Here is a 26179-nt window from a genome sequence, read left to right as displayed (position 1 = left end):
AAATCCTCCCCTTCCACAATCACTTCCATTACGCTCAGAGAGTTCTGGAACCACTTCCTCTAGCAAGAGATAGCCGCGTAGAACGGCGCCACGCCGGGGTTCACCCTAGCACCGCTAGGCCTAGCACCACCGCGGCGGCGTGGTCCGGACGAAAATCACTAATAAATCCCGAAAAGTCCACCCACCGGCCAAAAGTTGGTGTCGGCGTAGTCCTCTCGTCTTATGCGCTCGCTGGTAACAGAAGGCACTCGAAAAAACTCGGAAAACCGGCCGAAAACATTTCAAAAATCGAGAGCCGCAGTTTGCACGACCATCCTACTTCAGCTCTTCCATGTACAAGTGATGCCGAAAAAAAAACAACGTAACAAAAGTGTTGTGGTCCTACGTGAATGAAGATCGTGTACACTTTAAGACGGAGGCTGGAATCACGGCGTATCAAAAATGGGTTTTCCGAAAGAAAGAGCGAAACATTCATAGAATGTTAAAGACAGGCCCAACTCTGCTTACAGGCAGAGATATGCATGTACATGCTAGAGTTCAGAAAAAGACATCTATAAGTTTAGCATTACGATGATAGTATACATATGCACTAAACGCAGACGAACATCAGCCAGCTCGGCGCAGACTCGACGAATAACATTTCTCTGTAAACAGTGGCATCAATGCAATCGCGGACATCCAGGATTCACGAATCCCACTCTCCCGGTTTTTCTTAGTTCCGCTTGTCTCAATTTTACCGCCGTTTCGTTTTTTTTTTCGACGACGGCAGCTGCACAGTAGTGCGTGTTCTTTCTTCTGTCTCGCATCTCAATGACGATCGAACAAGTTCATTCGACATACAGGATGCTTGAAGATCACTCAGAATCTTAGGTTGCGGACTTCGTCCACCGTACAATATGAGGAACGTATACATGTTCACAAAAGACGTTCGTGGGGCTCGTTCGTTTTCAAGGCTTTCGAAACAGCTCGTGTAGATTCATTTGGTTCTGCAAGCGGCGAAGTATTCACATTTCATTCGGCTGCGATCAATCGCGCAAGTATCACCCGACTAGCCCTAAGAGATGGACAAGTGCGTATGATTTCAGGATAAACGACATGTTGCCAGTCGATGCTTAATGACCATAAAGGACGTCGCCATATTTACATAGGCCAGTGGCGCCACCTGTCAGAAATGCGAATAAGCTATGGAGTGACTATGAACACAGTGCAATGCAAATCTCGAAACGAGATTCTGGGAGCATAACCAAGGCATTCGGTGAGCGTTTCGCTACACGGGGTTCTCTCCACCGCTTTCGTGATGCGTAGCATATGAGAGATGAAAAACAAAGCCCCCGAGATCTCCAGGCGCACTTGCGGACGCCGTAGATCCCAGAGGCTATACTCGGAATGTGACTCTCTTAACAGATGGCGCCCTAAGCGCTAACATGGCGGCGACGTGCTTTGATGGCTTGGAGCAGTGGTTTTCAAATGGGGTCCCGCGGAGACGTTTTAGGGGTTTCGCGACGCCATCGCCCGCAAAAAAAAAAAAACACGTTTTTTGGCGAGTTTTGACCTATTTCCAGTTCCAAGTCCTGCTCCAGGAACTGCACCAACATTCTCAACAAGAACATGAGCCGCAATAGCGCTGCATTTTCTTCGCATGTTCTGTCTTCCTTTTAATGCGGTAGCGAGCGCGTTCCCCTCCCCTGGTTCGTCGCACCAAGGGGTCCGCCATGACGTCGACCGCTCCACAGGGGGTCCCCGACACATCGACGGCTGAGAACCACTGGCTTAAAGTACACTCTAGGCTCAAACTTCGTGAGGCTGAAACGCGGCAGTCCTTCAGCAAAGAATACGGCTGTCAGAAAATAAATAAATTAAAGGACTCCGTCGTCTGAACAGTTGCCAAGTGTCTTCTTGTTTAGCACAATGTAAACGCCTCGTGCAACTTCCCAACAACATCGTCACTTACTTTTTTTCTCAGTCGATTGTACGACATGTGATGATCACCTCATCTCACCGCGTGATGATTTTTTGCATCACTCGTGTTGACGCCGACGGTCACTTTTCGCGTTTGATGTGGCATCTAAGGCTTTCGCCTTAACAACTGTTACCGCCATCCCATTTGCGGTTCGGATAAAGACCTGTTTGAAGAGAGTCACTCTCAGTCAACATCTACTTAAAAACACGTCTTTGAAATTAACGGCGCAACAACCTAGCCCTTGATCCTCGCAAGGGTGGAGTGCGCATTCCTCCGTGAGCTCTGCGTTAATGAGCTATTCAGTATTGGTTTCGCGACACAGAAACAAACGAATCTACACGATGCGGCCTAGCCCGAGTGAGCCGAACATACTATCAGTCCCGATCAACCACCGGGAATGAAATAAGTTAAGCCGCCGTTCCGTTGGCGGACACAGTCCGTAGCGCCACATTGCAAGTCCTGTCCTTGGCGTTGGCCACCGTTGCTCGGTACTCCTGGAGAAGCTTCTTTTCCGCAGGACCCCACGTGTCCGTTGGCTCGAACGCCGAGCGAATGTTCTGCGCAAAGAAAGAAGTAAAGGGAAAGACATATCAATGCAGCTACTACACATCACTCGCGCGTGGGTGAACTGCCAGCCATATCCTTGGCAGAAGAGTTTAAAACTGGTTGCATGGACTACGGATTTTCTTCGCGACTGCCCCAAGTGCACTGCTCCGACAGCAACGCTCTTAGCTGCACTAGAGCGTATTAGTGACAGATCATTGTCAAAAGTCACATTAGATAGATAGATAGATAGATAGATAGATAGATAGATAGATAGATAGATAGATAGATAGATAGATAGATAGATAGATAGATAGATAGATAGATAGATAGATAGATAGATAGATAGATAGATAGATAGATAGATAGACAGACAGACAGACAGACAGACAGACAGACAGACAGACAGACAGATAGACAGACAGACAGACAGACAGACAGACAGACAGATAGATAGATAGATAGATAGATAGATAGATAGATAGATAGATAGATAGATAGATAGATAGATAGATAGATAGATAGATAGATAGCAACTGTCTTGAAAAGCACAAGACAACTTGTCGAAACGTTGACTCCGGAGAGACCCCATTTTCAAGAATATGTCAGCTCTAGATCTATCTATCTATCTATCTATCTATCTATCTATCTATCTATCTATCTATCTATCTATCTATCTATCTATCTATCTATCTATCTATCTATCTATCTATCTATCTATCTATCTATCTATCTATCTATCTATCTATCTATCTATCTATCTATCTATCTATCTATCTATCTATCTATCTATCTATCTATCTATCTATCTATCTATCTATCTATCTATCTATCTGAATAATTTTCTCATAAATAGTATTAAGACAAATGTAAGCAGGCAGAAGAAGACACCTTTCGGGCCCTGAAGAGTGCCACTCCCGCCCAGAGTGGGATCTGGATCATGGACAATGAGGCGAAGAACCAGCCGACCCTGTTGGCCCATGCCGGATACGGCTCGACGTTGTTGTACATGACGGGGGCAGCCATGACTAGGCCGTACACCACTAGAACCTGCGTAATGACCAACGAGCCCGATCATATATCGATCGAACTTCGCTGTGACTCGGCAGTGGAGTGCAGCGCAGTAAGCAGGCAGTAGAAGATTCCCGTGTGAGAAACAGAAACATTACTGTACATGTACAGAAGAGTTAACGACTGGGCAATGGTTCTTGAACATCTTGAAAACAGCGTAAAAAACTATACGGGCAGCAGAAACAACGCTGTGGTGTATCCTCCCAGGCAGTACACAACGTCGGGCCAATATTGGCTTTACGGCGGCTGTGGGAGGCCCAATCACGGCCCAGTGTTGCCGGCAATGAGCTAATTTCGGCTGAGCCAATGGCTTTCACTGGCATATGGTGGGCCAGTTTTGCCATTATTCAGCCTATGTCGGCTGAAGCGTTGGTTTTCACCGGCTAATATTGGGCCCCTTTTGCCGTCCTTCCATCCTTCAGACAACGTAGGCCCTTAGGCTGAGCCGCAGTCTTTTACCCATTCGAACCTTTTTGCAGCCCGTCTGCCCTCGCCCTGATAATTAAGATCCGAACGAGATAAACATTACCGAAATTCCACTTATTTATTCGACGCATGAATCAGACGTCGAGCGTCCTACGTACGGATTTAATTGTGAGAACATCACGCGTGCGCGCTTCTGAAAAACTGTATTTTTTCATAGACACAGGATACAAAAAAAAAAGCATAACGAAACGACTATATCGAAACGGCTGATACATGCATACGTGAAAAGCCCCCATACTTGTCATGCAATAAAGCATTAGGTGCTTGACTGTTTGTCGCCTAAGCTGCAGAAAGCCGCTGCATGGATTGGTATACTAGCAAAAATAAGAAAGTGCATGCGTTGTAAGTGCATGCTAATGCCGTGCGTACGATCCGGCGCGCGAAGTACCGCCGACTGAATAGCTTTTCTTCCTTGTTTAGTTTTCTGCTATGACAATGACTAACATATCTTCTTCAGACCATGTCGCTTTTTGAGCTGTTTCCAAGATGTTCAAGTACATGTGAGTCCAAAAAGCAATGTTCTTTAGCGAGAAAACCAGGACAGAAAAAACGAGAACATCGGCGCACGTTTTCTTGAATTAAGGTAATGGAACAGCAAACATGCCTCCTTGACCAATCGACATAATAATTTGCGCCATTATGATATACCTCGGCGACTTGATGGCGTCGTCACAACACAGGTTCCCCTGTTGTTTTTCTATCGTCCTAGAGTGATCTTTCCATTGTGATAGAAATTACAGGGACAGCCCAGGCGTCTTTGCGTTACCAGAGGGTATTTCGAGAGACCAATTCATTACATATGCGTCAGTCCTTTTTCTCATGACACGGGCGGGCTCCAGTAATATTAGCAAATTAGCATATTCGAAGTAACCGAAGGTCAAACTGAATAATTCAGTACTTCGATTCAAAACCGAATTATTCGACTAGTACCCTAAATGCCGCATTTGCACATACTGCTCACTGGAACGAAAAGTAAAAATAAATTAAAATGTGTTGAGTGGGATGAGGACATACGCATAGGATGAAGGGCGACAAGAATGCCCAGCTGAAGCGGAAGATCCACGGAGGAGTCTTTCCCAGCATGAACTTGATGTCGTTAGAGAAACGCCGTACACCTGCGAAGAAGAGACGCGACGGCAGTTGTCTATAGGGGTTCTGTAGCCTCTAAAGAATGTCTAAGTATATTTCTGTGAGATGTGAAAGCCTAGCTTTCTCCATCCCATACCAGCTTTCTCCATCCCATACCATCCATTTATCCATCCATCCCATCAGTCTATCTGTCCATTCCATTCCATCCACTCGATCCATTCCATTCACACCACTCCATTCCATCTATCCCATTCCGTTCATCTTATTCTGTCCATCCCCTTTCAGTTATTCCATTGTATCGATTCCATGCATCCATATCATCCCATTACTCCAATTCCATCCGTCCATTCCATTAATTCCATGTAGTGTGTAATAATGTGGGCGCAGGGTATTCTGTTGGGTGTGGACCAAGCATCACAAACCCCTTTCTGTTAATGAATGTTTTTCCTTCCTTCCTTCCTTCTATTAATTCCATTGTATTCCATCCATCCATCCATCCATCCATCCATCCATCCATCCATCCATCCATCCATCCATCCATCCATCCATCCATTCATCCATCCATCCATCCATCCATCCATCCATCCATCCATCAACAACAAACGAGACTTGTCTAACAAGCCATGAAAAGCAAAACGCGAACTGTTGTTACATTGAGAGCATTCATGCCCCGCCGTACGCGCTCTGAAGATGGCAATTTCTCCTTTCTGAGTAGCACTGCATGACGTCGACGTGCCATTCCAGCCTACTAGGTGACCACATCAATAGAATTTGCGTTGCCGTTGTGATTTCCGGAGTAGAAGGGAGAGGGGGATGGTGGGAGAGGTGCCACTAAATAGATTACGTTTCTGTTCAGCGCCACATTTGCGATGGCTCTACCGTACAGCCACATGAGTGCCATGGACCTCGCACATGGCGATGAACAGTGCAGACACGCCGGCGCAGTAGGTGTCCAGCAGGTTCAGCACGTACTGACCGCCCTGCGGAAGGCGTGAAAGGCACGATTGACGAGAGGGGAAAATACATAATCACGCGTGCAGGGCCGCATTTATGCGGACTCAAAATAAGAGCAAGTGCGCGTACCCGGACTGTGCAGGCTCATACAATAGCAAGTGCGTGTAGGCAGTATACACTGGGTCAGATTAAGGGCCGCGTATAAACGGGCTCAGACAAGAGCAAGTGCGTGTAGCTGGAATTTTACTCTCTCAGACTAAGAAATGGCCGCATATATACGGACTTTGATATGAGCAAGTGCGTGTACCCGGAATATTACTGTCTCAGACGACGCATATGTGCAGAATCATATAATAGCAAGTGCGTGTAGGCCGTATACACAGGATCAGATTAAGGGCCGCGTATAAACGGACTCAGACAAGAACAAATGCGTGTAGCTGGAATTTTACTCTCCCAGACTAAGAAATGGCCGCATATATACGGACTCGCACAAGAGCAAGTGCGTGTGGTCATATATACAGGATCAGATTAAGGGCTGCATATACACGGATTCAGACAAGATCATATATACTGGCGCGTAATAAGAAAGGGCCGCATACACACTCAGACATGAGCAAGTGTGACTCGTATGTAGTGGATCAAATAAAGGGCCGCGTGTATGCGGCCTCACAAGAGAGCAAGTGCGTGTAGCTTACATATACTGGCTCATTCTAAGAAAGGGCCGCACATATACGGACTCAGAGAAGAGCATGTGCGCGAAACTTGTACGTATTCTTTGAAATAAACAGAGATAAAATTTTGGCAGGTCACGCAATTTGTAGAGAAGATAATCGGTGGGCAGAACAGATGCCAAGGGAGGACAAAACGATGTCGAGGACGCCATATTCTTAGACAAGTTAAAATGAATAATAAGCTCGCCGGGCTTGTATGAGCACACCGGCAGCTACAAATTGGCGGAAGTGGCCTTCGATTGGTAGTATGGTTATACATTGAGAATTGTGACGATAATAACCGTGAACATGTACACATGCACAGCATAAGCTCGTTTCGCTGTTTAAGAAGCGCAGTCGACCAATTTAGCTCGATATTACTTTTTGTTGGTGCCCATTTAATCGGAGTTGATATACAGTACAATAAACGCGGAGTAGTCTATCAGTACTGCTGGTACGCCTCACCTGAGTGACGCACGAGAGGCCGATGATAAAGCATGTGCTGCAGGCGACGAAAGCGGTGATGCTGCGATACTTGCGAAGCACGGGAAATGTGTCCGACAGTACGGTCAGCGTCGTCTGTAGAAGCGGAAACTGGAAGAAGGCGACGATGCACACTGCTACAGTAACTGTGCAACTTCAATTTGAATATCTTATGTTTCAGCGCAAGGAAACACGAGGACGAAAACGAACACACGATGACACAGCGCTACTAACAACTGTTGCCGTAAAGCGATATGTGGTGTGATGGTGGGTTTGACACCCTTTCCTTTTTTCTTGTACATTGGTATTTATGCTGTTACCGTGTGTAATAAACCTCTGTTGTTAGTAGCGCTGTGACCTGGCGTCTTCCTTTTCGTCCTCACGTTTCCTTGCGCTGAAACATACGATATGCAGTACCAACTAGCCCACCAGTCGGTTTTATTGAACTTAATTTGAAATCGCTGCTACCACTGCCCCCATTGTAACTGTACAACAAGAAAGCGTGAAAGACAGCAGCATTTTGGTTTGACGATTTAACGTAGAAAAGCTAAGCAGGCGTACCTCGCTGTCTATTCCGAGCAGGTAGAGCATGAAGAAGAAGATGAAGGACCACAGCTGCGGACACCAGAAAGTAGTGAGGGCCTCGGGGTAGATGACGAAGGCCAGGCCTTGACCTACGGTGCGTCAGCAGGAAGAAAACCGTTCAGTCGCCGTCAGACTTAACCTGAACAACAAAGGCACATCTAGAGAGGTTCATCTGCAACAAACGCGGACTGTAAAGAACAAAACTTCGACAGCTTTGGAAGAAGAGAGAATTGACTGTCGTAAAAATTGATGATGAGTTTGCTGTAAAGGGAATGTCGCTGGCGACAACGTTTCAGCAAGAAGATTTTGCCTTTTTCAGTGCATTGACGAAGGCAAGTCCTCTGCCGAAACGTTGGCTCGAGCGACATCGCTTCGTGAACGAACTTATTCTCTTCAGTAGGACAGACTGTTGGGCTAGTTGGTCTTCCATTTTAACTAAGTGAAGTTAGCGCAAATGAAGACGCACACACGAAGAAGACGCGAAGAAGACGCAAATGAAGACGCACCCCCCCCCCCCCCCCCCTGTGCACACGCCTATAGCAAATGCATTTGCTATAGGCGTGTGCTATCACGGCACAGCCAGCATGGCGGGTAGCCCAGTCTTCGAACACAACATGCCGTCTTCCTCGAACCTCTGGTGATCGTTTTCGTTGGCACTTTACTCGTATGACGCCATGGTACTACTAATATTGAGTAATATTAAGACAGATTTCATATATGGCTGTTAAATACTCATTTTCTTAGAAGTTAGCATCGCGATGCCCCAGGGGAGGTTAGAGCATCCGTGAGGAGCCCCTGATAGACATCGCGTGCTGCCTTGAAAAGATGGCTTCTAAGAAATGATATATCATAACTGAGCTAGAGAACTAGGTTGATCAAATACAGTGCAAGTTGTAGAATTGTCTGCAGTCAAACATCTGTCCGCGTTTGTGGTTGTGGACGACTCACCGGCCTTGGCGACTTCCTCGATGGGCACCTGCAGTTCGAGGGACATGTGGCCCAGCACGGCAAAGATGGCGATGCCGCCGAGCAAGCTTGTGATCAGGTCGGCAACCACCACGATCGAAGCGTCACTGCGACAATGAAAGGGCAAGTGAAAACAACGCCACGCATAGGTCGTCAAGCTCACTCGCCAGTCGGACTAACTCAGGGCTCACTCAGAGCTAACCACGAGTCTGAGTCCAAATGGGCACAGCTCAGTATAATTTCGTTAAGTCTCAGTCCCAATAAGCCCGGCTGAAAATATATTTCGGTGAATTTGAGTTCAGCTCGGCTCATTGCAGAAATGTGATCTGAGTCAGCTTGTACATATTCTTGAGAATTGGTACCAGCCAAGTGACGAAGCACATATTATAGAAGTTACACACATAACGACTGGGACACCCAACACCACTTCTTTGTGCTTCGTCTTTTGGCTGGTTCCAATCGTCAAATTCAAGTAAGCCCCCTTGAGTAAAATCTTGCTGAGTTTGTGTCGGAGTCAGCCGCACTGCGTATAAATATTGTGAATCTGAGTGAGCCCTAAGAAAAAATATATATATTTTTAAGTCAGAGTGAGTTCTGTTTAGTATGCCGATGTAAAGGGAAACCGGTGCAAAGTTGAGGTGACGGCCGAAATGCGATGTGACGCGCCACGTCAATCGCACGAATGTATAAAAAAAAACACACACCAAGACGTAGTGTGCGAGACCCGCCGCTTTGGTTTAGTGGTTATGGTGCTCGACTACTGGCCCGAGGTCGCGGGATCGAATCCCGACCGCATTTCGATGGAGGCGAAATGCTGGAGGCTCGTATAGTACTCGGATTTAGGTGCACGTTAAAGAGCCCACAGAGGTGGAAAGTTCCGGAGCTCTCTCCACTACGGCGTCTCTCATAATCATATCGTGGTTTTGGGACGTAAAACCCGAACAAATAATCGACGGGAGTGCGCGGCTTTCGTTAAAGTTGCCGTCCAACTCCGTGGCCGCCAGTTGCAACCCTCACTCCACTCGACCAAGAGGCGCCACGTTTTACAAGCGTTATTTATCAAAGTAGCAATGACAACGCAAGTTGAAGCTGGCGCCATGACGCGGTCCCGGCGCCAGTGAGTCTTCGAGTAACCCTCCGTTTCTGGTTCCCTGTGCGCGCCTCTTCAGGGCGCTAGATGCAGGTTTGGCACACAAGTGAGCAAGGCTCGCTTAGCATGCAGTGCGATGCATCCGGAGCACATAGCGGTAGTGTATGCTGTCCCCCTACGAGCTCTCTCCCTTTCACCCTTGCGGTCAAGATCAATGATCGAATCTACGGCGCGAGGGCCGTGACGCTGCAAGAAGCGAGCGAGATCGGCGCCGGCGATAACGCCATCGAAGTTTCTCGATTTGGGTGGATTCAGTGGATTCACGCTTAGTATCAGTTCCCGCTCGACGCTCGCTCGACTGCATGCAGCCGTGTTTCGTGCGGGTGCTCTTTGCCTTCGCGCGGTAGCTACAGCTACGCAAGTCCGTACTCTCGGTGAATGACGAGTGAAATTGTGGTGGTTTACTCGTCGTGCTGCGCATCATCGCTTGTGACAATTAGTGCGAGTGGTGCTCATGGCGCTTCTGCGGAGCGGACGGACATTCCAAATGCTCAGTGTCCGGCACCACCGATGCCGAGGTAAGGGTAAGCCTAAATTTCAATTGTGCTCTTATGAATCGTATAGTTCGACTGAAAGCTTTCAAGCGGACGCTTTGGTGTCTTGGAGGATGCCAAGAAACAAAACAACAAAAAACATACGGGAAAGCATTACGCCAGGCAGCGCGCTACAGCTTCGACCCGCCAGCCTCCTCGGACGTTGCTCCGAGATGTTCTCTTTAAGGCATTTATGGGGCATTTATCGAAGAGGTGGTTCTTGCAGAATATGCTCTCGATAGTTGCCGCAACTTTTCAAGGTACCGTTTGGTATAAGGTAGCCCGCTGAGTGGCCGCTTCGCGACAACCTCGAACACAGTCGCCCGCGCCACATGCTCTCTGGTTTATATACCCTTCCGCGCATTGCGTGTGCGCTTGGCGGCCAGAAAATACCGCGTGCGTATAGCGGGACGAGGGCCTACATTCATATTTCCTATGCATTTTCTTTATTCGCCACCTTTGCAGTCGCAGCTGTACAGAAAACGTGGCAGTCGTTCAGACGTAGAGTGATTTGGAGTCCTATCTTTTGGTGCACTATAGCGACGCTGGCGGTACATGTGCTTGCGTTTGCACAAAACCGGCTTTTTTCTTTTTGTGTGAAGATGATTTTTGCAGCTTCGTTTTATCGCATAGGCGAGGAAACTATCATCTTCGTACCTGAGTAAATCTTGGCTACACGAATGCTACCCACATAAAGCAATTGACTGCGTAAATATGTATACTCCAGATTTCTGTCGCGTCGATGGCACGAAATGATTCGGAGAAGTTTGTCACAAAACATTAGCTAGTCACGCACTAAGGCGCCAAGTACGAAGGGGGGGGGGGCAATATTTTTTTTCTACCCTCCCCCCTCCCCTTTTCATTGAGTCTGAGCTCTGTGTATTCGGCTGACCCCATGATTTTAAACGCGTAATTTCCAAGGTCATTCACTTCGAGTCCAGGATCAATTATGTAACCTTGGACAAAGGCCACGCGTTTACCTTCACTGGTAGTTTATGCCACATCACCCTGTATGTTCAGCCGTACCTTCTATTTTTATCACATCTTTAAAATCAAAATCGCGTGTACGTCTACACGAAGTACCTCTAAGCAGTGGCCGTAGTGGGGCTAAGTTGTTCGGACGAAACTCTCTCCACTTAGATGTCTGGAGGATGGATTAGCGACGTTGATTTCACCGAGCGTATTCAACGAAGCATAGCAGTTGTGGCATGAACCTTTCCGCCGTCCACTAATTTTAGTCTGTAAGTAACTTCATATGTTAATTGCAAGCGGTGACTACTTCCAAGTTAAGCACAGTGTTTATAAAAAGGCCTTACTTTAAAACAAACGTTCTTTGTTTGTTTCAAAGCTGCCTCAATTTTGTCTTGTTGCTTTCTTAGCTATATCTGTTTTCGTGACAGACGAAGCAAGCACGCAGACACGCAGAATGTAACTATGTGCTCACATGTGAATGGCGTATCGGAATGGATTGTAGCTTCCGGACATGATGAGGCCTCCCCACGAGATCGCCAGCGAGTAGAAGACCTGCTCCGTCGCTCGCCTCCATATCTGTAGTGAGGAGTGAGACGATTGTCAAAGAACACAAGATCCAAAAACATCGCAAAACAACGTAGTCCACCTGCCGTAACTCGTAAGCGACAGAAAGTTGGACTCGCCGCGGGCCCCAACAAAAGAAACTGACATGCAGACGTCCGGAATTCATGGAAGATGATCTGCGTAGCTTTCAAAGTCAGGTTATCTCAATTTCTTCCACAACTATTGTGATCTTTTTCCCGTACCCTACCTTGATCGTTAGATCCAAAGACCATATCGTTCACTCTGAGACTTTCTGCACGAATCAAATGTTTTCGTGTATCTGTGATGCCCTATTTTACTATGCCTAAGGCAAACTATCGATATAAAAATAAATAAATAAAACTATTCTGATCCCACCCCTAACGTCCAGTGGCGCTCAATATGAGTTGCAACACGGTGGCCATGGTTGAAGGGGCACCAAGTCTCTACAGTGGAAACGTGAAATCGGTTTTGGAAATACCCATAGTCGAAAGACAGTGTTTACCTCACTGATTGTTTTCTATGTCGGCGCCACCGTGCAGTGTTCGCGCCGCTTTGACCACGGCCTGCATGCTGCAACTCATATTGGGGGCGACTGTATTTCGCTGAAGATAGCGCTTCCACAGGACTTGTTTTTGTAAGTGCGGCAACTGTTTCTGCCCTGTCGAAGAGTCTCCTTGTTGAAACGTTGCCTGTTCCTTGATTGGGTTCACTACCGGGTGCATCGACAAGGTTAAAAACAACGTTCAGGGCTTTGAAGAAAACTCATCTGGTTGGGTATCGCCATGAGGCTGTATGGCGCATACCGAACACATAAATACGAAATTTGAAACGAAGAGGTTTCGGTTCATTTATGGTAGCCACGTACACGATACTGACTGCGAACAAGTGCCCACGTTTGCCAAGACGTCATTGTTCTTTTTAAAGTCTCACTTCTGTTGTGTTCCACTGCAATCGACTGAGAACGTAAAGGTAATTTAATACGTGTGTCTCACGCTCCGGCTCGTTACGTCTTGCAAGAAGTCTGGCACCCGAGTGTTTTAACTCAATGCATAACCTAATGTGAAACAGGCTTTCACCTTCAAGCGTTACAGGGAGGGTAATATGCTGCAGATTATTAACCATTTGTCAGCTTAAGCTTCTGAGTCAACTTAGGCTTCTAGCCATAAATAAGCGGTTCATCCACTCAATTTCTGTGCCCGGTAGCTGTTAGTAGCGCGTCGTGAAGGTTAGGACAGAAAAAAACAAAGACGAGAGGAGGAGGGGGACACAGGAGAGGGAAACAGCGTGAATAACACTCACGTTGAGGTCGGTAAGCCTCGAGAAGTCCGGCACGAGGAAGTAGGCGATGCCCTGCCCGGAGCCGCTCAGGGTGACGCCCTTAACGAGCAGGATGAGCAGCACCACGTACGGGAAGGTCGCCGTGAAGTACACAACCTGTTCATACGGGAAGGGGGGGTCAGAGCACACGACGTTGGTTGGGGGGGGGGGTGCCACCCCTCTCTGTGGGCTCATGCACATGTCATCATCGCATTCTGCGAACAAACCGGGCCTCCCTGTGTTGCTGCGGTCGTATCTCTGCTGCCGCATTTAAAAGGGGACACTACAGGCGAGCAACTGGATCACTCGAAGGGATCGTACAGTACACTCACAGGAACCTCGCAGCGTTTGTTTTGTGCCGAGATGCGACTGTGTTACGGACGCGAAATAGCAAGTGCAGAGGTGCAGTTGCTCCGTACTTCGAATCCTCGACATCCTCGAAGCTTTGACGGCTATCTGAAAGGAATTCCCTGAATGGCCGAGGCAGTGTCTTCAGCCAAGGATCGTTGCGTCTACGCTGTCTCTGGCAGTACTGCAGCGTCTGCTTTTATTTTATTCGTTCATTTGATTTTTATTTCTGCCATAAGACGTCGCATAATTCACCCCGTTAGCGTACATCGAGGGAAGAGGCATAGGACGAAGACACTGGTGTCTTTTAGCAGTGCCGGTTTACCACAAGGCAAAAAGGTACCGTCTTGGTCGACACGTCGCCCTCTTAATCGTTAAGCCCTGTATTAACCACTATAATCTCATCACAGGCGTGCCCCCCCCCCCTTAATGGCGAAACCTGCGCATGCCTGTGCATCTTATGTTACGCACCGAGCAACTCGAGCAGATCAAACGTTTTCGAATCGAGGCGCAGTTAACACGGAACGGTAATGCCGTGCGCGCAAACGGTATGGTATTACCGCCGCTTCTAAAGCACCCCACATATATATAGTCTCAAACAAAAATGGTCGCCATCTTTGAACATACCTTTCCCGATGAGGACACGCCGCGAATGAGGCAGAAGAAGACGATGAGCCAGCTGACGAAGAGGCAGAGGCAGAGATCCCACTTGATGCCGCCAACCTCTTCAATGTTCGGGGACAGGTCCAAGACGTACTTCCTGAGCAGGATGTACAGAACACGTCATGGAGGCTTCTGTTTATCTTCACGTTCAGCGTACATTATTTTAAGGCCGAGACGGACGGTACGATTTTCCTTCCGACGCGGCGGTGCGGCAGCCAGAATGATGGCTGTCCGATGCTGTGAAAGGTCACCACTCCGCCTGCCGCACCACCGCGTCGGCCGTCGCATCGCATGGAAAATCGTACCGTCTATCTCGGCCTTAACGCAATTTGTTCGCACTGCGTTGGTCGCAGATGCGATTTTCACGCGTGCATATTAATGCCGTTTCGCATGCACCGATCACGGTGGCGGCGATTTCCGCACGTATGAACATCTAAAAGAAGATCGAATTATTCTTGGTGTCGCAGGCGCTTACGCAACAAAGCAGTACAAGAAATCAGAATCAGTTTTCCCGAAATATTTTTTTGTCTTTTGCGTGTTGTAACTCGTACTGGGCGCAATTGTACGTATATGTGTGCGCATATAACATAAACCAGATATATAGAGACACACGCAACTGAAAACTCACTCCCAGAACTGTTCTGCCGCCGTCTGAGTGGCGTTCGAGCAGTTGGCCATGATGGTCTGGAACGCCTCCGCGGGCACCGAGAAGTTGACGCCGTGCACTGCTGACGTCAGCCAGACTACGTCACTCGAGGAAAAGAGATCAGTGCTGATGATGCTTGTGTTACTGCTGCTGTTGAAGCCGCCGTACGTCCGCCACAGCACCTCTGGAACGTCTCTGCATTTCGTCTACGGTAAAGAAAATATTGATAGATAGATAGATAGATAGATAGATAGATAGATAGATAGATAGATAGATAGATAGATAGATAGATAGATAGATAGATAGATAGATAGATAGATAGATAGATAGATAGATAGATAGATAGATAGATAGATAGATAGATAGATAGATAGATAGATAGATAGATAGATAGATAGATAGATAGATAGATAGATAGATAGATAGATAGATAGATAGATTGATTGATTGATTGATTGATTGACACCATAATCAGGACGCTATAGTCAGTGCGCCGATCTTGCAGTTCGTCATAATAAAGCAAGCCGGTTCACATGACAGTATGATATAGTATATAACAAAAATGCTATCTCATGACATCTAGAGCCACTGGAAAGTGTCATAGCAAAGTAATGCGCCTCTCTTGCCGCCGCGGTGGTGTTGGCGCTCGGCTGGTAACTCGAACGTCGCGGGTTCGATCCCGGCCGCGCTGGTCACATTTCGATGGAGGCGAAATACTAGAAGCCCGGCTACCTAGATTTAGTTTCGAGTCAAAGAACCCCTGGAGGTCGAAATTTCCGAAACCCTCCACAACGGCGTGCCTCATAATCACATGGTGGTTTTGGGACGTAAAACACCAACTAATGCGATCCTGCACATAGTATGACATATATAACAAAAAAAAAAACGCTATGGCATGACATCGCCAGCTGTTGGAAAAAGCTTCTTTTTTCTTTTCTTTTTTTCGTGTCTAACGACACAAAAGTATATGTCAAACCAGTGTCGATCAAGCTTACTGCAACAATATTATCAAAGTATATACTAAAAAACTTTTTTTACGTCCATCGGATTTCATATCCTGAACAATTATTGAACGTTATTCATTCTAGGTTAATATGAATGTGAAGGGATGGGCAACTTGCACCATATTGTACAATTTCTCGAGAAAGTGTCAAGTTCCCTCACTGCAGCATATTTTCTTCGATTGCGCACGCCGCTCGATATGGCTTTCAACTGGCTATATTTCTGCAGGCTTTTCATAAAGATTCAGTCCAATACGAACGAAGACCTTTGTAAGGATTGTCACTCACTGCACATGCTTAAGCAACAACGGAAATGCATCCCTCTTTCACCGCTCAGCTAATTAAAACACGTCATTCGTGATACGCGAGGCTATCGAGTCACCAGGAAGGTTCTTGTACCGTTTTAGAAGCGAGATCGGGGTGCACCGGCCTGAGGTCACAAAGTTGCCAAATGTGGCGGCAGCGTCACATGCATACAGCCGTCGCTTCAACCGAAACAGGGCCATGGCGGTATTGCAACTCGAAGAAAAGAGAATACTCGGGCCACGCTACAATCTAACAATGCACAAACCGAAAACTTGCTCGCAGTAAAATAAGTTTATCGTTAACGATAATTAATGATCATTTTACGCTTTCTTTCACATTGCCACTATATTTTTTCGCAATTCTTGTAGACTAATTACCTATTTCTGGTTTGTGCGGTCTAAGGACTTGCTTTTCTGGTTGTGAACAACGTTGTGTTCTTGTGCAATACAGATATATTGTGTGCATGGGCGTCGGCAGCATTTTGTCTTGGGGGCAAAGTCATGTTACATCACGGTGAAGGGGGGGGGGGGTAGGTTGAAGTGCTGGTGTAGCTTGGGGTGGGGGTGAGGGGGGATGAGGGGAGAGGGGGGGGGGGGGGGCAAGTGTTTCTTTTGCACCCCCCTGCCGACGCCCATGATTGTTGTGTGTTCATTTCTCTAGTCATGTTAGGTGACACTTTTTACCATCTCTAGCCCAGTCATTGTCGCGAGTTTTTTTTTACCATCGTTATTGCATTCGCTGATAGTTTAAGGAGCATCTATTTACTCCCCGAACATATCCGCAGAGACATTGACCATATATGCAGACAGAATGTGAGAAGGGCTAGGGTGCCCACCTGCACCACTATACATGCAGACAGCAGACACACTAGGCCCTGCAATGTTGGTTGGTTAGTTAGAGGTGGCTTTAACAGCGGAAAAGCGACTAAGTTTACGCTGAGCCAGCCAAGAAAGACCCCGGTATGATTCGGCGCGTCGACATCGAGCGAATCGAGTCGAGTTGAAATGGGTCGCTCACGTGGTTGCTGTATCGCACGTAGCACGTCTCCGGGTCGGCGCCCCACCACTCGTAGCAGTCTGCCCAGGGCAGCACGGACCGGAAGGACTGTGCCAGGTAGTAGAGTGTGTAACAGAGGATGACGTTGTAGTAGATGGCCACCAGCAGGGACATCACCACCATGGCCACGCCGATGCCTGCAATGCGAGTTGGACAGTCACAGGATCCGTTATGCATTCGGGGGCCGTTGACGCGGCGAAAGCCTATGGTTTCCTGGAAGGGGGAGACCACCTAGAAGACGGTGCCTAAGTAGTACCGAATAAAGACATTTATTCTCTCTCTCTCTCTCTCGCCTAAGATAAGTAAGTCCAGTAGAGCCTTGTGTCCATGGCACATACCTACGCTAGGGGATCGGCGGCTATCTTGAAGAAAAAAAAAAGAATTCTTAAAATATAAGTTAGATTTTGTCCATTAAAAAGATGAAGGAAGCAAAAAATAAACAAATATGGAAAATATCAAGAATAGATCAATAAGAACATGCGTATACAAGTAATGAAGCCATGAATTTGAGCGAGAAAATTAAGCAATTCGGAAAAGAGAAAATCAGGGGTAAACCTTGATTCTGTAGCCTAAATCCCCTTGAACCTTTTAAAATGTCCTGTAGGTCATGGGCAACCTTCCCATCGCTGTAAGCAAGGGACATCGCTGTAAGCAAGCCCTCAAAGCCTTCAAAGAAAGTACATTTGGTGCATTTAAATCCAACCTAAGGAGTTGGAAGACGGCATCTAAAGTAATTTTGCGCAAGGTAGAGTATCTTTTACAGGAAATGAGATAATGCACCGTTGTCTCATGGACTCCGCAAAAAACAATTAGGAGAAGCTGCCAGACCAGCTCTGTACAAATAAAAATTTAGATATGGAGTTTGAAAATGCAGTCTAGTGATTGCGACTTCATCTTTTCTCAGTCGATTATTTTGATCCACCCTAAAGCTTTCTGCACCTATTCTGGTTTCGCACCGCCTCCGGGGTCGGAGGCGTTGCAAGCTCTCTTCACCGCACGAGGTTTTGCACGGCTCACCTTTGACCAAGCAACGACGTCGTGCAGTGTTGCCATATTGTCTTCATACTGTTGCGTGATCGTGACGTCACGATGACGTCACAAATTTTGGCGCTCTGGCACCATCATGACGTCACATGGTGACGTCATCACGTCATGATGTTTTGCATCACTCGTGTTGACGCCGACGGTCCCTCTTCGTGTTTGATGAGGAATCTGAGGCTTTCGCCTTAATAAAGTTGGATACTACTTAAGAAGGCAGGAGAGGCCCCGCTCTGATGACCGAAGCGCGTCAGCTGATTGCCTCCGCTACTAAAGGAATAGTCCCTCTCATGTTCTCGGCCACGTTCTTCGACGGCGCAGTCGTCGGCCGTCCGGCTCATGACGCCAGTCTAGAATTGCGCGCGTCCATTTGGGCTGGCTTACATTGAGGGGCAAACGTCGCTACCTTCTACAGTTGTCGTCCGACAACGGTATATACAAGGTTTTGCATGTTTTAATGTAAAGCTTATTCCTTGGGAAAACCAAACTGGGCTGGCGGGGGAGTCACTATTACCCATGAAAATTTTCTCATCTACGTGCCAAAAACGCGATATGAGCATTAGGCAAACCGTAGTGGGGGATTTTCGATTATATATTGACCCCCCGGGGTTCTATAACGTGCACATAAATCTAAGTGCAAGGGTATTCTTGCATTTCGCTTCCATCGAAATTCGGCCGCCGTGGCCGGGAATCAAAGCGCCTAGACTGAGTCTTTAACAGTATGTCACATGTGTAAGCCCCCCGAGCGTCTCAGTTGTTTTTTTTTAGAGAAAAAAAAAAAACGCGGTCTTTATCGCACTGCCCTCTGGGAGGGCCGAGATCGAATTTAACGAAAGTAGGAACATGGTTTACAACGGCCAGCGTAGTGGCGTAGTACTGGGTCGAGGGTTTACTACTTTTGTAGTAAATCAGGAATTCTTTCACAGGTGTTTGGAAGTGTTACAACCATACATTGTTTTAAGGTCTGCGGTTCAGTTAGGGATGAATAGGATCTTAATTGCATAGAAAAGAAACAGCCGTGCTAAGAATCGGATTGGGATTACGCAAGGTCTGGTGAGTGTTCCGTATTTTTCTTCTTGAAGATTGACAAACACAGCCGTAGCAGTTGTATAACGCATGTTTACAGAGATTTCCATATACTAACCTTGAGCCACCGGTAGACACTTCCACACCGCAATCGGTCCGAGGCTGGAAAACTGACCGAGCGCCAGTTCCATGGTGAACAGGGGAATGGCGACCAGGATCATGACGATCACGTAGGCTGTGAAGAAGGCGCCTGTATAGAAGAAAGACGAAACGAAATTCCGGTTAACGAGGTCAAAGAAAGAGCAGCGCGATCGGTAGAGTAGTCCTCCGTACCCATGCGAAAGAGCCCATGTCCCAAAAGGAGTGTCCCGAAAGAGTGTCCCAAATCACCTTTCCAACTTTAATCTGGTATAAGTCAGAAATTAGGATAGATAGAAAAGTTGCATAATGTTCCCACACACAAAGTCGTATTAACCATTTAACAGAGTTTTACGTTGAAATAAGTTGGGGAACTTTGCGCTGCATTACTGAACTTTACGAGTGCTTTGCTGAACTTTATTTAGAGTTCAATCGTTGCGCCATCTGCTAGCACCCAGGATATCTAAGCGATATTCCTGTTCCGCCCACTTCCGGACTAGCACGTCATCCGTAACGTGTTCAAGTGCACGCCTATGCGAGCTCGCAGTTCCGGCAGGTTCCACATTTGGGTCTTGTCGACCACCATTCATACGGAAAGACAAAAAGGAAAGCCTCTAGTTGAAAAAAAATTCGGCCTGGTCCGGGAATCGTACACGAGACCAACGGCTTTCCGTGTCGGCCGCTCTACCAATTGAGCTAATCAGGATTCCAGCAATTCCGCCACCTTGCGTGATTCCGCAGAACTCATTTGCAACATTCTGTGACCAACATGCAGGCTATGCAACACTATAGCATAGCTACAGTCTACCACATGGCATGGAAGTGCAGGAGCAATCCATCCAAAACAGATGTCTTCAATGATTTCAGCAGATATGGGTGGGAGGCGGCACTGTCCAGCTTGGACCAGGGTGTCCAAGATGCCCTTGTCCAAGCGAGGTGGCCCTCGCAAGAACCGGGGCCCAAGCCAGTGGGGTCCAGGAGTAGGGACCGGACCCATTCATTAATCGAATATAATAGTTTCATAACCAACCAACCATGTGCTTCGAGTTCAGCACTATACCCGCCACGGTGGTCTAGTGGTTATGGTGCTGGACTGCTGATCCGAAGGTAGCGGGATTGAATCCCGGCCGCGGTGGCCGCATTTTCGATGGAGGCGAAAATGCTTGAGGCCCGTGTACTTAGATTTAGGTGCGCGTTAAAGAACCCCAGGTGGTCACAATTTCCGGAGCCCTCCACTACGGCGTCTCTCATAATCATATCGTGGTTTTAGGACCTAAAACCCCAACAATTATTATTTTTATTATCATCGAGGTGATGACTAATTTTCCCTCGCGCAGCCAATAGCTAGCTTACTGGTTAGCTCAAATAGTAGAGCAACCGCCCCGGAAGGCGTTGGTCCCGGGTTCGATCCCCGGACCAGGACAAATTTTTCTTAAACTAGACGTTTTCCTTTCTGAGAAATCTATATGGATTCCCTTGTGGCTTCGTGCTCGAACGGGTGCTTGTCAGTTATCCATTTCATAAAGCTGGGCTATTGTGCGTGAAACCATATATATTGTTTAAGTGCAAGAGACAACACACGCACACGAAAAAGGTCACGGGACAACGCTTGTTACGTGAGCTTATTCTTTTCGGGTGTGTTATCTACTTGAAATGTTACACTATGCGGTTTATTACGGATGTAATCACTGAACTGAACACGATTTCGCTGTTTGCATTGGAGCAAAGTTGCAGACTAGCAGAACGCTGCTGTGCTGTGTTAAACGTTACTACTACCGCATTTCTATGCAGTGATAGAGAAGAGGTGAACAGAAGCACAGCGGTGTGACCGGTGTGACTGAAGGCCGCTTGCCGTCCTTGTATATGCCGTCCTTGCAACACTCCACTGTGACCTGCTTTCTTAGTATAGCTTTGCAAGATACGTACTTGCCTTGGACGTTAGTTGTAACCAGTCCAACATATATATAGTATATGAAATAGTTAAGTTGAGTGTATGTCCAGGTGTTCGCTCAGCAATGCCACGACCCGTCGTTTTTTATTGAAGCAAAAAAAAAAAAGGGATGCTTGCATGCATAATCGACAGACCTTAATCTAAGTTATTTTATTTTCAAGGAATCAAATGTCACTTTGAAAGCGAGAGACATTCATTTCTGTCGTGAGAGGTTAAGCAAGAAAAATGTGGGAATGATCGAGCGACCGAAGTGACGCCCTGCGGGGAGTGCGAGAAAGAAAATTAGCATACGTGTAGCTTTCAAGGTACTGTCATCTCTCCTCTTGCTCGATGAAGTTTTGGCACTATCGTCTGATGTTTCGCCATTGAAGCGCTGTGTTATTGGAGGCCGAGTCGTGTGCAGTAAAAAGCATGGGTTTCGGTAGTAGGGTGCAAAAGGGACACATAATCTATGGTGGTTATCTGCCCCTTTTGCAGATGAAACACCCAATTAAAAAAAAAGGGGGGGGGGGGCGGCTGATATGGCTACTTGTCACCGGCCCTTTTCAAACGGGATGCCAATAAACGTAGTCATAATTATTATCCTGAGTAGTATACGTATGTATACGCACCTCCTCCATTCTGGTAGACCAGGATGGGGAACCGCCAGACGTCGCCGATGCCGACAGCGAAGCCGATGCAGTAGAGAAGCGACTCGATGCGACTGCCGAACTTGCCGCGCGTGTCGTCGCTGCCGGCGCTGGTCGAGCTCTTGCGTCGACCATCGCCATCCGCTGAAAGAGAGAACCGATGGGAGGTGAGGACGGCTACGAGAAAGGCTCTCGCAAGAATGACCGCTGAATTACCGTTGACACTTCACAGATATTGTAACGTATCGACAAGATGGGACACACAGACACTGGTTTATTTTGGGCAAACTTGTGCCCAGAAAAGAAGGTGTGAACGATGAAAGAGTCCGCTAGAGTACTCCACACCAGAGTATTTTCCCGAACACACTTATCCGACACTTCGCAGGTCAGTGCCACTGTCTCGAGCCCATGCAGAAGAGGCGTGCGTGAGGCAAGCCCGAGCAGGTTCTTTTAGTGAAAGGCTTATTGGGCCTTTCTTTTACTGCGTCGACAATATATTGCCGCAGGCCTCTGCGGCAATATATTGTCGACGCAATAGACTGGGACAACAGTTTGGTAACCATTCCAGGGAACAGCATAAACGCTTTACCGAACTCCGGGATATATCGCGAACAAACATGAATTACTTCAAATGACCAGGAGCTAACAAGTAAACGCACAGCCATTAAAACGCAAGATTCATCATTACACAGCACTTTATCTTAAAGTTCAGCACAGAGTCACATTTCGACAAAACAACACTGCATCACAATATTTACATTTTTCTAAGCATTATGTATGTTCGATTATTTTTCTACGAGTTTCCTGTCTAATACGTCCGAATGCTTTATTTGTTTAAATCTCAACGCGGCTTCGGTTATCGTAGTCGAATGATAGCAGAAGTAAGATATGTTAAAAAGCGATACCCTTACGTTGTCGTATCTTATCGTTTTTTTTTTTTTTTTTGTCGCGTTCCCTTTCGTAGTGTCCTACCCTTTGAGCCATTTCCGTATTATATGGCCTACACAGCGGCGTACGTTTTCGATATAACAGGCTGTCGGTGGGACAGTGATTTCAAGACGGAGTAAACGCCACGCACAAAACAACTTCGGCCCGATGTCGTAATTGCAGGAGTGCCCGCAGCTCGCCCACCGTCGTCTCTAAACATCGCGACAATAATAAAGAAACGTGACCGACTACGGCAGCAACGACCAAGATAGCTGCGATAATTGGCGAGCACGATAATTGACGAACTGGCGCATAATGTGTTTGCCGGGAGCATAACTTCGTCGTTGTAAGTCCGTCACTCTTTACGTACGCCGATGACGCATTCTTGGATAAAAAGGTTTGAGGAGGAGGAGAGACGGCCCAAGGGTTCTTAGGTGGGCTATTCGGTTCATGAACATTGTGGCAGAACAGCGCAAAATACGGGACAGCGCTGTGTCGTGTGTGTTTCACCGTCCCGTAGTTTGCCATAATGAGTGTTCTGTCATAATGAGTGAATGAGTGTTGTGTCATAATGAGGAGAGAAGGAGCTGAAGGGTAGAGAGGGTTTGTTGTTTTCTTAGGGGGCCACTTAGGACATCGGAGATAATAAGGAAGCAGCTCGCTCAGGAAGAGAAACAGGGTAGAGAGGGGTGGGGAGAGGGGATTGGGGGGGGGGGGGGATTGCACGGCGCCAAGTACGCTCGATTAAGTGTCGAGCAAAGCCACCGCGTACGGGGCGGATCATTTGCAGCCGCGTCGCAGGAGACGTGACCTTGTCATCCCTAAGTAGGCTGTATCAGCGGGGTGGAGGTGGGCGGCGAAGCGCGGCCGATGTTTGCCTGCATGATTTAGTATAGGCTCCCACGCATCTATCGAGATCAAGAACGCAGAGATGTATACATAGGGAGGGTCTGAGGAAAACATTGTTGCAGTGGCTCCTTTCAACCCCCCCCCCCCCCCCCCCCACACACACACACGCACACCCACACGTCCCGGCGTCCCAAAGGTGGCACAAAATATAGATGGTCACGCCGCCTCAAGTTTCCCGCGCCAAACCCTGACGTCACAGATTGCGACGGCATCTTCCGTAGGCCTGCGCAATTTTTTATTTGTAAAGAATGAGTTACAGTGTGTTCTAATGGAGCCAGAGACTTGAGAGAGCGAGCTTCAAGAAATTTTATTGAGCAAATGTGGCTTAAATAAGAAAAAAAAAAAAAGAAAACCGCGACGTCACACTGACATTCAGTTTCGGCGCGAAATTCAAAAGTGATATTTTGACCTTCATATTCTCTCGTGGTGGCGAAGCTATAACCACCAATTTACCGACAATGGTTTCTTCAATGAGCAGTTGAGCAGTATAAACTGACGAAATGTTTGACTTTAGTATCCGTTTAACGCTTCATTCGCTTTGAATCCAAGTGTTCTTCTGTTTTTTTTATTATTTTTAATCCCAGTGCTCTATTTAAGGAAAGTATGGTACCGATGTGGGGCCCCGGCTGCTCCTATCTTCTCTTACATAATAGTTATCACCGTAAAGTTGTTAACGATCACAAAACTAGACAGATAAACACACGGACGAACATTCGCCTACTCAATCTCAATAATATTTTAAATAATTAGTGTAATTAATGTTCTCGCAGCAGGAGAGTTCACGCGGAATAAATCATTGAGAACATGGACGTTCCCATCTGGCCTTGCTGGGTGGATATCGTTGCATTCAAATACGATCGTACTTAGCACGGTGGTCGACTGGACAAGTTGACGATTCATGACCTGCGTTAACAATAAACCTTCTGTTGGAAGTCCCCGCTCGTATTTGTCCCTATTGCCGTCCCTCTTTTTCCGCCGACTCTGTAAACCTAAGCTTACGTTGTACTGAGTCGTTCCCGGATTTCCGATGCGCCAGATAGATATCTCACCATATTGCTAATGTTTGCCCCGATATGCATTTATCCTAAGACAGCCAGTTCGAGCCTCAAACAGCGAGACACTATACGTGTCCCAAGTTTAAAGCTAATGAAAAAGACCAGCCAAAGTTTATTTTAAAATTTCCGACTTTTTTTTTTTATTCCCTTTCAACTCAGTTGTCCCCTACCAAGCTGATATCTGCCGAATGTTTACCTTTGACTGCGTGTCCTTTGTGCTGTCGAACATGCTCTCCCTTTTGGATTCTTTCTCGCCGTGCATGTGCAATTTTGACACTAGCGCCGCATATCTCACTAGTTATGTGAATACGAGAAACTCAGTAATCGTCGAACGTGTAATCCGAGATCACCGTCGTCGCTATCTCGGAGGCCACTCTCTCAGAGATCCCGTACCTTACAATGCGACAATGCGTGCACCGAATGATGCAACAACTGCCAACAGGTGCTGTCTGCAGACGCCAGTAAATTTTCTTTCTTCTCATTTACTGGGCACGCACGTGGCTTGTTCGCTGCACAGACGCGTCCCGCGCATGCGCAGACACCGGCAGCGCGTTCTAGTTTCGTAACGCCGGGCGGCGGTGGGGCGGGCACCTGGCGAAAGGATGTCAAGTTCAACTGTCGCATACGAAACGAAGCATTCAATTCAAAGCCAAGAAAAGAGCGGTCTGTCCTCGGCGCTCGGTGGGGGCATTATTATTTTTTCTCGAGACGTAGCTTTCAAGGTCGGAAGTTGGACTCCCTCTATACGCTTGCAGCGTGCGGGCACCCGAAGACGATGATGTAGACTGACCGGTAAAAAAAAAAGAAAAACAAAGAGCTGGGAATTATTTCACCTCAGAAAGGTTGCGTGACACTGAGGAGTGGACGCTTTAAGGAACGGTATACGTTTACCGTAGGTGTAACGAGCGAAGGATTTATTACTGACCCAAAGGGAAATATCGTATTTAAAGGAACACTTCCTTTTAAAGCCTAGTTAGAAAAAAAAACTATTTTTGTCACTATGCCATATTGCTTTTCACAATGCCGAAAGCACCACTCTTGCGGCGAGGAGACGCTTGTTAAGCGAAAAAACACACAAAAAA

The 26179-nt window shown here is 47.2% G+C and overlaps 1 protein-coding gene across 1 annotated transcript in view; it reads right to left on the bottom strand.

Annotated features, from left to right (window-relative positions):
• Positions 1 to 345: 345 nt before the first annotated feature.
• LOC119371728 (sodium-dependent proline transporter-like) overlaps positions 346 to 26179 on the bottom strand; it is a 52772-nt gene continuing 26938 nt past the window's right edge. Inside the window, 15 exon segments of the mRNA XM_037642181.2 lie at positions 346 to 2517; positions 3395 to 3553; positions 5075 to 5175; positions 6029 to 6050; positions 6052 to 6129; positions 7279 to 7407; positions 7858 to 7970; positions 8830 to 8954; positions 11975 to 12078; positions 13387 to 13521; positions 14380 to 14512; positions 15044 to 15267; positions 17386 to 17561; positions 19607 to 19738; positions 22189 to 22350. Coding sequence (XP_037498109.1) covers positions 2368 to 2517; positions 3395 to 3553; positions 5075 to 5175; positions 6029 to 6050; positions 6052 to 6129; positions 7279 to 7407; positions 7858 to 7970; positions 8830 to 8954; positions 11975 to 12078; positions 13387 to 13521; positions 14380 to 14512; positions 15044 to 15267; positions 17386 to 17561; positions 19607 to 19738; positions 22189 to 22350 — 1943 coding nt within the window. The 3' untranslated portion in view covers positions 346 to 2367.

Source organism: Rhipicephalus sanguineus, chromosome 10 (genome assembly GCF_013339695.2).
Source record: "Rhipicephalus sanguineus isolate Rsan-2018 chromosome 10, BIME_Rsan_1.4, whole genome shotgun sequence".
Lineage (NCBI taxonomy): Eukaryota > Metazoa > Arthropoda > Arachnida > Ixodida > Ixodidae > Rhipicephalus > Rhipicephalus sanguineus.
Note: the sequence above shows the minus strand (reverse complement) of the source record. Positions and strands in the feature narration are given on the sequence as shown.